The sequence below is a fragment of the Trypanosoma cruzi genome, genomic scaffold (genome assembly GCF_000209065.1).
Source record: "Trypanosoma cruzi strain CL Brener 1047053512077 genomic scaffold, whole genome shotgun sequence".
NCBI lineage: Eukaryota > Euglenozoa > Kinetoplastea > Trypanosomatida > Trypanosomatidae > Trypanosoma > Trypanosoma cruzi.
In genome coordinates, this window is record NW_001849301.1 from 7,262 (window position 1) to 21,973 (window position 14,712).

Consider the following 14,712-nt stretch of genomic DNA (forward strand, 5'->3'; position numbering starts at 1 on the left):
TGTGTTCACCCTATCGTTGGCAGATTCAACGGACGGGGAAGTAGCTGCCGCCGCTTTCGCCGACTTCCTTTCCGGAGGTGGAATGGTGACTTTATTCGCGTTGAGGGCGCCAATCTCAGTTTCATTCAACGGACGGTTGTACAGAAAGACGTTCGCCACCGTCGCATGGATTTTTCCGCTGCTCAACTGCTCATCGTACGCGCCAAAGTAAAAGTGTGAGACCGCGTCCAGCCCTTCATTGAACGAATTTCTCAGCCTCATATTCCAAAGGGGAGTCCCGTCAACGTACACGGAGCCCACACCGTCATGCATTTTGAGCACCACGTGATACGTTTTGTCCAGCTCCCATGCGGTAAAATGCTTCGGGAACAACTCATGCTCCACGCTCCACTCCATATTATTATCGTACGACAGTCCCAGGAGTGTTGTCTTCCCCATTTTCTTCAGGCCCATCAGGGGAGTGATGCCCTTCGGCACCTCGTGAATCGACACCGTTGCCGCAAGAGTAAACCCATAGTTTGAAAAGTGGAGCGGTCTGGTCGGCCACTGCTTGTCCACGGGCCACTCGGCCCCTGCGTCATGCCCTTCGAACGTCAACCCACTGGGAGCCTTTTTCGCCGCACCCCTCACAACGGCATTCACCCCAAGGTACTCGTCCTCCCACTTGTCCCCACGGAGCCTATCGGCCAAATGGCCCACAAGCCCAGCCGTGGGGATAGGAACAGAACAGTTCCCTCTTGACAGCGCGGCGCCTGAGGCAATTGAGCTGCATCGTCTCAAGGCATTGTCCTTCGCGGCCCAAGTATCCAGCGCATGCCTTATCCAGTGCAGCTCGGAAGCCAGATCCAGGAAGAAGGCTCCGGAGCTGCTTCCAACACCGGCCTCGTACAAACAATACAGCTTATCATTCGCGTACAACAGAGAGCTGGAGGTCGCGCCATACCCAGTGGGTAACAGGCCAACGTGGTAAATGCGGTTCGTGTCCGTTAGCCACAGGTGAATCTCGCCCTTGCTGTCGTGTCTGGGATATTCCAGCTGGGTGAGGAGGATCACCTTCTTTCCATCAATGGTTGCAGTGATGAATCCACTCTGAATGTGGAGCCCAAGACCTGCCAATGAGTTGCTCCACACGCGCGAGAGCGTCCCCACAGCCTCCGTCCACGTGTTCCCCTTGTCAGTCGACTCATACACCCTTCGGCGACCGTACTCACATGAGGTGATCATGATGATTTTCCCAGCCTCCCATTCAAGGATACTGGGGTTGGTGCAGCCTGCATGTGTCGCGCTGTTCGCAAAGGTCCAGTGCTGTTGACCGGGATTCATGTACATGATTGTGGACGCAGTGTTCCCTCCCATTGTCAGAAACTGCACGGGAAACACGAGCGTGCCATCCGTCATTTTCGTGATGGGAGTACTGGCATCGTTGAGGAAGCCAATCAATTCGTCGGATTTATAGGGATAAGGAAGGCGAATGCTCATAGAGACGGAATTCATCGAAAAACCTCCGCTTCGTCTAGGCCCCGTCTCCAGAAAATGGATAACAGACTCCACACCACTTCCTCCCCACTCATCGGTAAACCGAATTCTGGCCCCTTTCCGTAAGTCGTAGCCCTCCACAAATGCAAAAAGCGGTCCGAAGAGTCTGTAAGGCGTGGTAAACAACATCTGGTGAAGGCGTGCAGCAAAAACGTCAAGATCTTCTGGCCCCGCGTACGGCCGCCACGTCCTCCCACCATCAACGCTGATCCGTGCCATCAACTGCATGGACGCACTCCCGCTCCCCACAGATCCATTGAACTGAGCTCCAACAATGGCCAGCAGCATCCCGTCCACATTCACAAGATGGGGATTGCGGAAAATGTGGCCAGCGGCCGCTGTGTTTGCGACTGGATACTCCCTTGGCAACTGCTCCAAACTGTGTCTTCCATAGGAATCGTCCACTCTCGTTCCATAGTTTTGGGTCCGCAAAGGCTCCGCGGCGCCGCACATCAACACGAAAAGGAGGAGCAGCACCGCGGAGGCAAACACACGCCGGGACATGTTGGGCCTCTGCGGCTCACTCTCTCCTCCTTCCCTCCTCCTTCCGCTGGATCCGGTCACGCGGCGACGGTTGTGTGTGCGGGGTGCCTTCACAGCAGCAACACGTGAGAGCATACAAATATGTGTGTGTGGGTAATGTGTGCTGCTGTTGTTGGTCCTTTCAGTGCCTTCGAATTTCACAGTGGCGATTCGCGCTTGTTTTCCTTCTTTCCTAGCGTGTGTATGTGTTCAAGAAGTGGTGAAGAAAACAACAGCGGCAGCACATCAGACACGTCAGTGAGAATCAGAGCAGAGCAGCCACGCAGTGAGTGGGGCACGAGACAATCCGGAAGGGACGGCACGGAGGACCATCGCCCACACCAGCCCTCACACACACACACACACACAGACACCATCGCAGTGCCGTCAGTCCGCGGGAGAAAAGATTCGGCCCTCCACACAACAAACGCACACCGCCAACAGTCACCCAACATGGACGAGAGGAGACACACCGCCACCGCCTCCAGTTCAATCCCACGGCCAAAGGCATACGGCCACAGCCCGCAGCCAACACACAGCGCACACGGACCTAGCAATCACCCAAAGAGCCACACGCGGAAGCGGATCCTCACCCAGCCATGACGTGGCGACAAAATTTCCAGCCATCACACCCACAATGGGATTCGGTGCCCAACTCAAAGAAGTCACAGGCGGTGCAGCACGCCAACAGCAAAAGTGACTCGCGGTGCGCGCTCCCTCTCTCCTCCTTCCCTTCATGCCCACGGAGGAAGCAGCAGCCACCCGCAACCGCCAGCACACGCTACAAAATAAGCATCCAAATCCACTGCAATGTGCATTTTTTGCGTGCATGTGGTTGTGTGTGCCTGCAGACACACGAGGCAAAGAAGTAAAAACAGGAGCGGAGCATGTGAGGGGACGCACAAACAAAAATGTACAGCAGAAGTGCATGGCAGAAATAGAGAGAAAAAGACTGCTCAAACTCATGACATTGCACTGCAGACAAAGCAGCGGCAATTCATAAAAAAAAATTAAAATTTAAAAAAATTCATCTTCACCCTTCCACCCCTCACACTTTGAAAAGAAAAAAAAAAAAAATGAAAAAAGTCGTCCTCTACTACGGCTACACCCAAATAATAAAGAAGAAAAAAAGAAAGAAAGAAAAAACACACACAAAAAAAGCACCCAAATACCATGTTGCTCCAGAAATTGTCTGCATATTTTGTCCGAAAATAAAATTGAAAAGATATTTACATGCATTTCAACCGTCTGACCTCCATGTGTCCGCACATCGTTTATATTTCATGGGGTCATCTGCGTGTTGGTGCTCCCCTCAGCCCTCTCATCGGCGCGTGAGTGCGGCCCGCAGAGCACAGTCACTCGTGTGTGGGGACTGAGAGAAGCACGCAGACATGACGGGAGTCGCGTCTCTCCATCGGGGGAGTGAGCGCAGAAAAAAAAAAGAAAAATCATCAGGAGGGAGAAATACTCACGAGGCCAACCCCGAAGAGGCTGCCAGCGCGTGAAATGCACACGCGAAGCAAAAAAAAATCCTTAAAGAAGCGGCAGGGTGTGGCTGTGTGTGTGTGGCGCTGCGGGTGTCTGCCCGCCCTGGCCGCTAAAAAACAAAACAAGAGGGAAAGAAATGTGTGCTCCGCCCCACAGGCCCTCGTCGCACGCCCACACGTCACGGCTCCCTCAGCGCGCCGTTCGTCGCGGCCCCTCCTCATGCGTGCAGCAGGCGAGGCGCACAGGGCCGTCGTCATGAGCGTGTCGGTGGGTGTGCGAGTGGAGCAGTTGGGCGGAAACACACGGCACCCCTCACAGGAAGAATGCAGCAAAAAAACAATTAAAAAGGGAAGAGTAGAAAAGAAAAAAAGTCCATAGTGGTTGCCCCAAGGCAACAAGAAAAAAAAGAGAAGGGAAGAGTGGAGCAAAAAAGAAGGAAGCAAAAACAAGAAAAGTAAAAAGAAAAAGAAAATGAAATCAACAAAACTCATTGAGTATGGCTGAATGCCGCTCAGTTGTTGCTCCACAGAATTTCGCAACTTTGCTCTCCCCAATTCATTCAACAAAGAGCCGCAGTGCCCCACAGCCCCAGAAGCAGCAGCAACAACACCCGAGACACACACCCATGCACGGTGCTGTCACCAATTAGAGACATGGCCGCCAAATCGCCCAAATGCCCCTTCTCAAGCAAAATGCCAGTGTCCGAGGGGGTTGTTGCGTTGGACTCCGATGGGATCTTGGTTTCCCCAGGCGTGGTGCTTGCATTCACCGGTGCGGTGCCAACGTCCTCACTGTCTCCATTTTCAACCAAAGGCAGAGTGGTTTCTTCACTCCTTGACTCTGGAGCAACCGAGAGGCCTGTGCCGGTCACCTGTCCTGTGGGCTGTTTCTCAACACCCAGTGATGGAATAGTGACTTTGCTGGCTTTGAGTTCATCCAGATCATTTCCCCACAGTTTCTCGTTGTACAGCATGACGTTGGTCACCGTCAAGTGGCCGCCCGTTGCACTTTCGTCCTTACTGTCCCCACCGATGTAGAAGTGTGAAATCCTGTGCGAGTCGAACAGATTCTTATCATATTCCGCGTTGTGGATTTCCTTTTTATCTACAATGACAGTCCATTCATCAGAATCCATTCGCAGTACCACCTGATACGTCTTGTTTGGCTCCCATTTAACAATATCATCAACACGCTTCGAAGTAGCACGATTCCCCGGTATGGCCAACCACATCTTTTCATGGGTGTACGACAGACCAAAGAGCACTGTGCTGCTGGTGTCATTCATCCTCACGCCAATCAAAGGAATGGGGCTGCTGTCCTCCTGCGGCACCTCGTGGATGGAAACCGTCGCCACAAGAGTGAACTTGTTGTTCGCAAAGTAGTACGGCACAGTCTGCCCCATGTCGCCAACAGGCCACACCGCCCCTGCTCTGGACCCTTTGAACGTCAATCCATTGGGAACCCTTCTCTCTCCATTCGTCACTGTTGCATTCACGCTGAGGTACTCGTCCCTCCATGTGTTTTCAGAGAAGTTACCGGACAAAAAGCCAACAAGCCTCTCAGTGGGAACAGGACCATTGCACATACCCTTTTTGCGCGTGTCAACAGTGACACTGGAACCGGAACTGCATGATTGCAAGGCGCTGTCCAAATCCTTCCATGTATTCACCACTTCCTTTACCCGCTCCAGTTTCTCGGTCAGACGCACAGCAACAAGACTGTATGATCCGTCGCTCTTCTTGTTCTCGTACAGTGAAATCAACTCCTCATTATTATCTTTCATCAACAGCGAGCTGGCGGCTGCGTCATCATTTTCACGGGATACCGGCCCAACATCATACACACGTGCATTGTCCGTCACCCAAAGATGAAGCCGACCCTCTTCACTTCCATTTTCCTTTGCGGCATACACCGGCGCGGTGACGAGCATCACCTCCTTTTCCTCAATGGTTGCGGTGGTAAATCCACTCTTGACGCCGTCCCCTGTTCGACCACGCGAGTTGCCCCACACGCGGTTAATTGGCTCACCCAACTTATACCAACTGACTCCTTCCGGAGTGGACCTGTAAACGTCATAGTAGCCTCCAGCACAATGAGCCATCATGAAGGGTCTTTCGTCGTATTGGTCTTCCCACTTCACAAGGGTTGGATCCCTGCAGCCGTTACCAGTCGCTTCGGATGAAAATTCCCATTTGTTCTTTGACGGGGTAAAACTCATAGACAGTAAAACGCTCCTTCCATCGTTGCCTTTGGCCTGCATGGGAAACACAAGCGCGCCGTCACGCATCACAGCGCCCGATCCTCCACCGCCAATTAACTCGGTCAAGGAATAAGAATCTCCTTTGGGTTCAGGCCTCACTGCATGTGTCTCATTCCATCTGATTTTCTTCATTCCACCCTCATCGGTGACCGTTCCCCTCACGAGTAAAAGACCCCGCTCATTCTTAACTTCAACCTGCGGCTTTGTATGGCTGTAGTTTCCCAGGAGCATATAGACACTGTCCCCAATTACAAGCGTCGTTGGCCGCAACAATTCTGTTGTCCCAAAATTATTCGCGGCGGTGTCCACAAGCTGCATGCAAAACAAACTTATATCCGACGTCGAAATATCCAATGAGCCACCACTTATATCCAGGTGCCTTGACACAATCCCAGCACAGCTGCCGGCTCCGTTCTCCTCCCCGCACTGCGCTTCAGCAACGGCAAATACATCTTCACCCACTTTAACGAGGCCAGGAACACGGAGCGAGGTGATTTTGCTTCCGGCCTCCTTAAACCCCCTCCAATTAGCAAATGATATCGACGTCGTCCCCTTAAACGAATCAACAGTGGCCCCTGCCTGCTCAGCGGTCGAAGCTCCACTGCCGCACATCATCACGAAAAGGAGGAGCAGCACCACGGAAGTAAACACACGCCGGGACATGTTGGGCCTCTGCGGCTCACCCTCTCCTCCTTCCCCCCTCCTTCCGCTGGATCCGGTCACGCCGCGACGGTTGTGTTTGTTGGGTGCCTTCACAGCAGCAACACGTGAGAGCATACAAATATGTGTGTGTGTGCTGTTGTTGGTCCTTTCAGAGCCCTCGAATTTCACAGTAGCGATTCGCGTTTGGTTGCTTTCCTTCCTAGCGTGTGTATGTGTTCAATAAGTGGTGAAGAAAACAACAGCGGCAGCACATCAGACGCGTCACTGGGGAGCAGAGCAGAGCACCCACGCAGAGAGCAGGAGACAAGACAATCCGGAAGGGACGGCACGGAGCATCATCGCACACAGAAAACAGCAACACGGCAAGTCACGGCGGAAGCCAACACACACAAACAGAGAGAGAGAGAGAGAGAGAGACATGGACGCGGAATTTCATCATTCGGCGAAGCCATTCAAAGTCCTGCCAAAACAGTCTGCAAGTGATAAAGTGATCAGTCACACGCTCCCGGTGCACCGCCGCGGCAACGACGCGGACACAAACGGAAATATGTGCACAAACGTGGGCGGCACCAATTCACAGCACCGCCACACGACACTCGCTCTCTCGGTGCATCCCACGTCCCGCCTCAAAAGACCTCGGCAAGCACCAAACCATAAAATAATGAGGCAGCGAAAAAACAACTTCCCTGCAGGCACTTCAGGGCTCCACAGCAACACCACCAACAGGAGCGTGCATCCCTCTGCTTGCCGCAGTGCAGGCCTCTTTGCTCCTGGCCTCTCGGGGCGTTGAACGCCTCCCCGACCATCTCGCGCTCACAAAGCAAGCCTCACGCAGATGTCATTCATTTTCTCCGCGAATGGTGTTGCCGCTCTGAATTATGTGCAAATAATCCATAGCACACCACCCAAAGTTTCTTTCCATCGTCACAAAAGAAAAAGACAAAAATGCTTTGAAAAGTCAACATAAGTACCACTCCGCCCTGGTCACTGCGCATTGCCCCGCACACAATCGTTGTTACTCGCCCTCCGCTCCCCTCTCATTCCATTCCTGCCTGCCAGGACGTACATCACAGTTGCAATCCCTCCCAAGAAAGACTTTGTCACATGCTGGCACGGGCCACATTTTCCCCTTGCATCCCGGTCTCCCGTCCACAGGAGGGCAAACAGGGGGGTTGTGTGCATGTGCGTGTGGATGGCCATGTGCAAAACTCATCAAGATTCAAAGAAATACGGCACGCAGAGCGACCCCGCCCACAGATTGGAGGTTCACTCGTGAACCGCAGCAGGAACAGCAAACTCCCTCTTGTTACCCTTCTGAGAGGCCGATTCATTACCATCACGCCGCCTCAACAGCGTGTACCGGCGAGCGGAGGAGGTGACTGCTCAATCGCTCCTCGTGTCGGAGGCGCTCATAACGTCTCACTGCGGCAAATTGCCGTCAGCAACAAGCCGCATGGCAGAACGCAAAACAATTCACCCACTCGCCAATAAAATAAATAAAAATGCATCTCGCCGCCATAAAACGGCCATCAACATCTGTTTCACGGCAGACACCAAATGCCAAGGGATTAATTAAGAAAAACAAACACACGGATGTTCTCCCACAATACATTCCAGCAAAGAATAGTCTCTCAACCCTGAAAATAAACACCGTAAATTCACAAAAGCCGCCTCATCGCGCCAAAAATCGTGCGATGCCCCTCCTCGCAATGCTCTGCTGTCCGCAGACACCGCCCTCTGTGGTGTTCCAGCAAAAGCAAAAAATAAACATTCACAAACCAACAGCAAGAGAAACCTCCACACGCAAAGTTTGCATCACCGTGGAGCATCGCTTCTCTCCCCGCAAGTAAAAGAGGCGCCGTCACATCATCTGCAAGGATCGCCACAAACACGCCAAATTGCGACGTACGCAACACGCTCCGCCGTGACCATCGCTTTCCCGATACGGCAGCCCACTCCCGTCCACCGTGTCTGCCGAGCAGGACACACCAGGCCTGCCGCTGCAACGCAAAAGAGATTCAGAAATACGCAACGGATCCCGTCGCAGTCGTTGGCTCAGACGCCGTGTTGAGGTTTGGGATGGGCGGATGGAGGAAGAAAAACAAAACGGCCAAATATCCCCGCAGAATCCCGCATTCCACGCAGTCCCAATGGCCAGAGGGCCCTCTAGGGACGCCTGGGAGACGCATCCGCCACACTCACACGCACCATCACTCACGGCACCCCAATCGAGTCCAGCGGACCTCGCGAAGCACACGGCGCGCCTCAATGGCGTGGCGAGCAGCCTTCTCGGGGAAAAGGACGCGTGGCGATGGTCCCCCTCCCCGCTTCACTTTTCTTTTTTTCTTCCCTTCTGTTTTTGGTGGCATGTCACAGAAGGGGAGCGTACTTCATGTCCCCGAGCCCTTCTCTCGGTGCACGCACAAAAACAGAGAGGGGAATAATAAACGAGTGGGTCAGGCGGCACGGAGAAATAAATGTGCGGGAGACAAACAAACCAAAAGAATAAACAAAGAGCCCGACAGATATGCACGCGGCATATTCAGCGGAAACGGGTGTCACCTTCAGTGGGTAAATTAGTAGCCAATTGCGGTGTCGATCGCCCACGGTGAGAAACAGCGTTGTGCTCACAATATTTTTGGCTTGTTTTCTGCTTCCCTCCCCTTTTATTTCTCCCTCATTCATCATCTTCACTTTTACTGCTTGCTGCCGCCCTCTCTTACCTTCGGCAACACTGCCAGGTTTGGACGCTGCACCCTCCCCCTGTCATGCCAAATATATGCTTGCGCTCTTTAAAACCCATGGCGTACTCGCTTAAATATCATTTGTGTAAATATAAAAATTAAAAAAAAAAACTTTTAATAATTAAAGCGAAAAATAAAATAAAATAATAAAAACATAAAACTTGCAACTGGCGCCAGTTCATCTTCCTTTCGTCCTCACAGGGTACAAAAGTGTCCTGTCGTACTCAACCTTTGGAACCCCTTGCTCCTCATCATGCCCGTAGGCCCGAAGGCGCTGTATGCGTGCCTCATCCTTCACCCAAACGTATGCGGGGACCATGCCGTCATATGGCCCCTTGTACCCGCCACTGCACGCCCGTGGACGGTTCCACTTCATCATGGCATATGCATCGTTCGCACTCAAAGACCTGACGCGACGGTACCAGAGAGCGTCCGGTAGCTCCACCTCATTAGAGAGACGAATACTCGAGCTGCCGCGATGCACAAATTTGCCGTAGAAGACATTTCGCTCCTGAAATCCAAGCAAACGGAGGCGTAAGCTGTAGTCGACATCCTCCACGTAAGCTGGGTAAAAGTTCTCGTCAAAATATCCCACCGTGCTGATCGCCAGGCGTGTCAACATAACAGATGTAAAACAACTGCCTTTGTAATACGCGCAGAAGTGCCCGTAATGCTTCGAAAACGTCTTTTCACGCTCCTTCACAGAAGCATAACGGATGCGGTCAGGCAGCAGCGCAGAAGTCGACAATCGGCTATCGTTCACCGTGGAGCACAGCTCCCTCAAGCCCCGTCGCAAAACAGGACTGTACTCGCTCGGCTCATTCGCCACCTCCGCCGCCAACTCATCCATGCGAGCGGCATCATGCCTCGCCATTTCATGCACATCGCGTAGAAGGTTGGGAAGAAGATCGGGTGAAAACTTTACGTCGCTGTTTGTCACAAAAGCAAAAGGCACTTCCTCGCGCGGCAGCGAGAGTGCAAGTCGTAACCCGATGTTCACGGCAGCGCTGTACCCGATGTTTTCCGGGTGACGACTCACAACCAGGCGTCCGGACCACCCATAGACCCTCTCGAGTTCCTGCAGGCACAACGACAGCATCGCCTCCCGCCCGTTCTGCACCAAAACCAACAGCCGGATTGGCACATTGATGTTGCACATCATCCTCCGAAAGTCCATCAGATCGAGCATCAGCGGGACCACCATCAACGGGATAACGTCCGTCCCGTTATTATTTCCCCCCAGCCGCCGTGTCGTTGGATCCACCAGAAGCCTTTCCCCGACGCAGTGGATATATTCCGCCCTGGTCGGGCCAACACCAAAACCATACGCGGGATCGTCACGAAGTATGAACTCCACTCCAAAAAAAAAAGCATCAACATGGACAACAAATTTAATGTTAGAAGAAAGATAAAGCATCCTTTCCAAAAAAGGCTTTTGGCTTCGGTTTTTAAAGCGCGTGTAACTCCGCGCATACCCCGTTGGAGGCAAAGCCAAGGAAGCATCTCCTGAAAGAAAACAAAAGAAGTATAAAAGAAAAATGTGCCCAATGATGGTTCTGTGTGAATTTGAACAAAAAAAAAGACTCCTTCCAGCGCAATGGCCACGCACCTCCATTTGGTGAGTGAAGTGGAGGCACGGAGCACGCAGGAGTCTCAACATGACCAGAAATAAAATAAGCAACAAAAGTAAAAAACGGCTAAGAATAAAAAGAAAAAAAGAAAAAAAGAGAACAATGACACAGTAACAAATGCAGTTCTCGCCGCAACATGCAAAGCCCTCATACATCCCGTAAAAAAAAAAAAAAAAAGGATGGCAAAACACAACAGTCCAGGGTGTCATTTGTAATACCACATGATTCCACAAAGAATAAAAGTGTTCGTTGAGGAGCCCAAAATATCATGAATTTTGGAGGGCACCCAAATCGCGGACCAACAAGCCTGCGGCACTCACCACATATCCCACGCTGCTCAATCCCCATTCCTCTCATGTAAACTCCCCCAAAAAAAGCACAGTCACCAGACATCCTACATGCCCAAAAACAACAAACATATTTTAAACTGTCCTATCGACACCCGCAAATAAGAAAAGAAACTTCAGGTCAGCATAAAGACGTCGCAGGCAGAAAAATAAAAAATAACTATTCTTCAATACAGGAAATTGTTATAGCTCAGGGCGACAACCATCCAGACATTCTGAAAACGCAGTTCAGGATTTCAAGTCACACCTTGTGCCCAGTATTTCCCCAATCACCTCCCCCATCACCACCGCAAAAAAACAACCGCACGGAACAGTACCTCAATCAGCACCTTGTCGTAATAGCCAAATTTTCTTTCTTTATTTGCCTATTGGGCGCAAACAACAAAAAGCAGCACCACCATAGGGGTCTCCATCCGTTTGAACCTTTTTCTTTTCCCGTAATAAAACCCAGCTGCAGAGTTAGACATGAAAAACAATAATAAAAAAAAAATGTAAAGAAGTAATCAATGCAAAAAAAAATTGGCAAGCGCTCGCAAGGGCATTTCTATAGAAAAGAATCCTTTCACAGGAAATATATAAGTACACATAGAAGGATAGATCGATAAATAAATTAGAATAATCTTCTGGGCAGCTGGCCGGATCATGAGTTTATCAATAATAGAAACCAAACCAGATAGGAATAAGAAAGGAATAAACGGAATAAGAGTGGATTCACCACATTCCCAACGTTTAACACCTAGTAAGTGTATATATATATTATACCATACGTTAGCCTCAATTGTGGCCCTGCTCACTCTATTCCGATGGAATATTTATTTATTTATTTATTACTAGCTGGCAGACTTTGGGGTCCTCCACCCACAAGACACCGCCGCTGCCCTTCACAAGTTCCACCCCTTCGCCAAGTCCTGAAGTGTAAAAACGCGACCGCGTGATATGCCGTCTGCGGGGTTTTCCGCAGACCGTACGTAAGCAAAGGATGCCTGTATTCCGCGAGAGCCTAAAAACCCATATATCCGTTGCAGCTCCCACGTCATGGCGTGTGATTTTGAGCTGCCTTTATTCGCCGCTCCTTGCAGCGAGGTGTTGTCCACCCCAACGTCAGTGGTAGATGGCAAGATGGCGGAAAATGCCGATAGGGCTAAGCGTGCCGCGCGCGCCTCGGCCTGCATGATAAGAAAAGGCTTCCTCCCCCATTTCCTTCCGGCAATTTTGACGTCGCCGGAGTCTGGAATAAAAACGGCTCCCCATCCATGGAGCGATGCATCCGTGATGATGGCGGCCGACGCCTTCTCCGTGGGCTTGATGGTTCGCCTACGATTATCCTCATTGATTTGTCGCAATCCCTCGCCCAAACCAACCGCTGACGGCGGAAGGTTCGCCGGGGATGTCTCCAGCACAATCCCCCGGTTAAGTGCCGATAATCGTCGTCGCACTGCCTTGATGAAAAAGTAGTGGTCGCATAATTGCGTGCCCAAAATGGCAGCCAAATATAAAAAGCGGGACACCGTAACCTCCATTTCTGCGATGTTTGAAGAATTGAGCGCCGGCATGGCGCGTACAGACCGGACAAACTCGTCACTCAGGGATACCGCCTGGTGTGTGTGACCAAACTGCTCCCCCAGGAAGGTGTACTGCGTGGCGCCCGATTTGCGGTCCTCCCCCATCGTGGCGCGACGGCCGTCCGCATTACGAAGCACTTGGGCTTCCCACAATGTCTCATCGCTTTTCGACCCTGCAATGCGTATATTATAAACCCAAACGCCGACACGGACCAATGGAGGTGCAGCCCAGAGGGGGTGAACCACCGTCGTCACCACCGCAATTGCTGAAGTAATAATCTGGAGAATTTCTGAACTGGCCTTGTATCCCATTGGGAGCCGTGTCAGCTCCACCAGCGTGCCGTCCTCCATGCGGCACCGAAAGAGATGCCGAGTCTCCCGCGGTAAAGAAACTCGGGAAAAGGATGCCTTTAAATCCAGGCAGGAAGCGGCCTCAGCCATCACAGGTGGCAAATAATGGGAAATGTGTAAAAGAGGAGCATGAGCCTCGGAAGGGTCGTCTCTGTTCTTGTCGCGTGGCCACGCGATCCATCGTCGTCGTAAACCGGTGGTTTTCTCCACCACAACCGAGAAGGGTATTATTCATCCGCCTGTTATTGTGGACGAAGCGTCCTCGATAATTCCCGCTTTTCGTAACAAATGCGCATCAGCGGTTGGAATTCTCCGTGAGCCTTCGCGCGCTTTGCCGAGGGAAGAAAGAGGAAAAGGGGACCGCCCGACGAGTCCCCAAACTTGCATGAGACTCTCCAAGGTGGCCGGGTTCAACCGGCCCTTGATCCACTCTAGGTTCAACACGGGCACGTTGACTTGCTGTAACGGGATAGTGTGTTCATCTTGTGGAGTGGCCGGACGCGTCCTTGTCGCGCGTCTCGTTATTGTAGCAGCATGATGAAAATAATGGAAAAAACGCTCCTCCGCTCTCAGCCAGGGTTCCTGCCCTTCCGCAGTGTCTCCCTTCACATCAATGCGACCGGCGACGACACCTGGGTCAGCATTGTGGTGTACCTCCCCAAATATCGAACTGTGTTCTGGGGAAGTTCGAACGGATCGACGTGCTTCACCAACAGCGAGATCACGTGTGGATTCAAATTGTACGCCTCCACGATTTCAGCAGCGTGCCTCAACGCACCGCGTTTTATGGAATGCGCCGTGGCATTCCAAGGAGCCAGAGCTCCTTCGACTTGGGCATTAGTAATATTTGTGAGCTTTTCGTTTTCTTGAAATGTCCTGCATAACTTTATAGTGTCGAACGCGTCCTGCCCTCGTATCCTCACGGACCGCGAGGCGCGGTGGGGATCCGCCCTCGCCGTCTTCGGCGCCACGGACCAATCCAAAATTAAGGTCCCGTCCGCCTCCAGTGTGAAATTCTTGGCTGTCAAGGCCGCAATCTCGGACCAACGACTCGCCGTTATACACGCAAGTCGTAAGACAACACGTTCCCTCCAATCGGTCCGGCCGCGAACAAATTGCTCCAATCTCTTCCTCTGTCAAGGGGCGCGCTTGCTTCGCCTCTTATCGCGCCGCAATTTTTTGTAGCCCCGAAATCGCCATGTCCAGCGGGGTTCGATCCATTTGCAACATGGACCGCAGCGTCCTGGCGTGCTGCAGTCGGGTCGATGGCGCCACTTCGATTGCCATCAAAAAGGCCGCACAGCTCTCCTCGTTCATCGGCTGTTCGTGCGTGCGGCTTAAAGTTTGTGAATTGCCCCGCCAGGGACATTCTCTGCTCTCACTTTGACGGCGCCCACATCTCTCGAGCGACCTCGTTCGCTCTCCTCATATAACTGGCCCAAAGCGGGGATGTTGGCGATTCTTCGTACCACAGTCGAGCGTCGTTTACGGATAAGCTCCATTGCCCTTCTCGACGATTTCGTCGGGCAATCTGAAAGATCGGGTGGAGCGTCGGCGGTGCGGTGCGCTGCCTGTGGGGATTGGTGGGAGGTGGCGGATTGGATGGGG

The 14,712-nt window shown here is 52.1% G+C and overlaps 3 protein-coding genes across 3 annotated transcripts, besides 13 other annotated features; all 3 read right to left on the bottom strand.

Annotated features, from left to right (window-relative positions):
• Positions 1 to 2,154, bottom strand: Tc00.1047053507121.11 (trans-sialidase, putative; the record flags this gene model as incomplete). The annotated part of the gene is made up of 1 exon (XM_802971.1): positions 1 to 2,154. A coding segment is annotated over one exon (2,154 nt), but the record flags the coding sequence as incomplete, so codon positions are not given.
• Positions 1 to 3,733: a sequence feature (areas not merged during assembly with more than two copies in the genome that could not be assigned to a particular haplotype).
• Positions 2,408 to 2,432: a microsatellite.
• Positions 3,058 to 3,086: a sequence feature (AT_rich).
• Positions 3,180 to 3,204: a microsatellite.
• Positions 3,734 to 4,975: a sequence feature (heterozygous, Esmeraldo-like haplotype).
• Positions 3,940 to 4,032: a sequence feature (A-rich).
• Tc00.1047053507121.20 (trans-sialidase, putative) lies at positions 4,106 to 6,583 on the bottom strand (the record flags this gene model as incomplete). Its single annotated transcript, XM_802969.1, has 1 exon — positions 4,106 to 6,583. The coding sequence occupies one exon, from the start codon at positions 6,581 to 6,583 to the stop codon at positions 4,106 to 4,108; it is 2,478 nt and encodes an 825-aa protein (XP_808062.1).
• Positions 4,976 to 14,712: a sequence feature (areas not merged during assembly with more than two copies in the genome that could not be assigned to a particular haplotype).
• Positions 6,864 to 6,886: a microsatellite.
• Positions 9,300 to 9,372: a sequence feature (A-rich).
• On the bottom strand, positions 9,392 to 11,053 carry Tc00.1047053507121.40 (beta galactofuranosyl glycosyltransferase, putative; the record flags this gene model as incomplete). The annotated part of the gene is made up of 1 exon (XM_802970.1): positions 9,392 to 11,053. The coding sequence occupies one exon, from the start codon at positions 11,051 to 11,053 to the stop codon at positions 9,392 to 9,394; it is 1,662 nt and encodes a 553-aa protein (XP_808063.1).
• Positions 10,878 to 10,947: a sequence feature (A-rich).
• Positions 11,806 to 12,066: a mobile genetic element.
• Positions 11,806 to 14,712: a mobile genetic element.
• Positions 12,001 to 12,020: a microsatellite.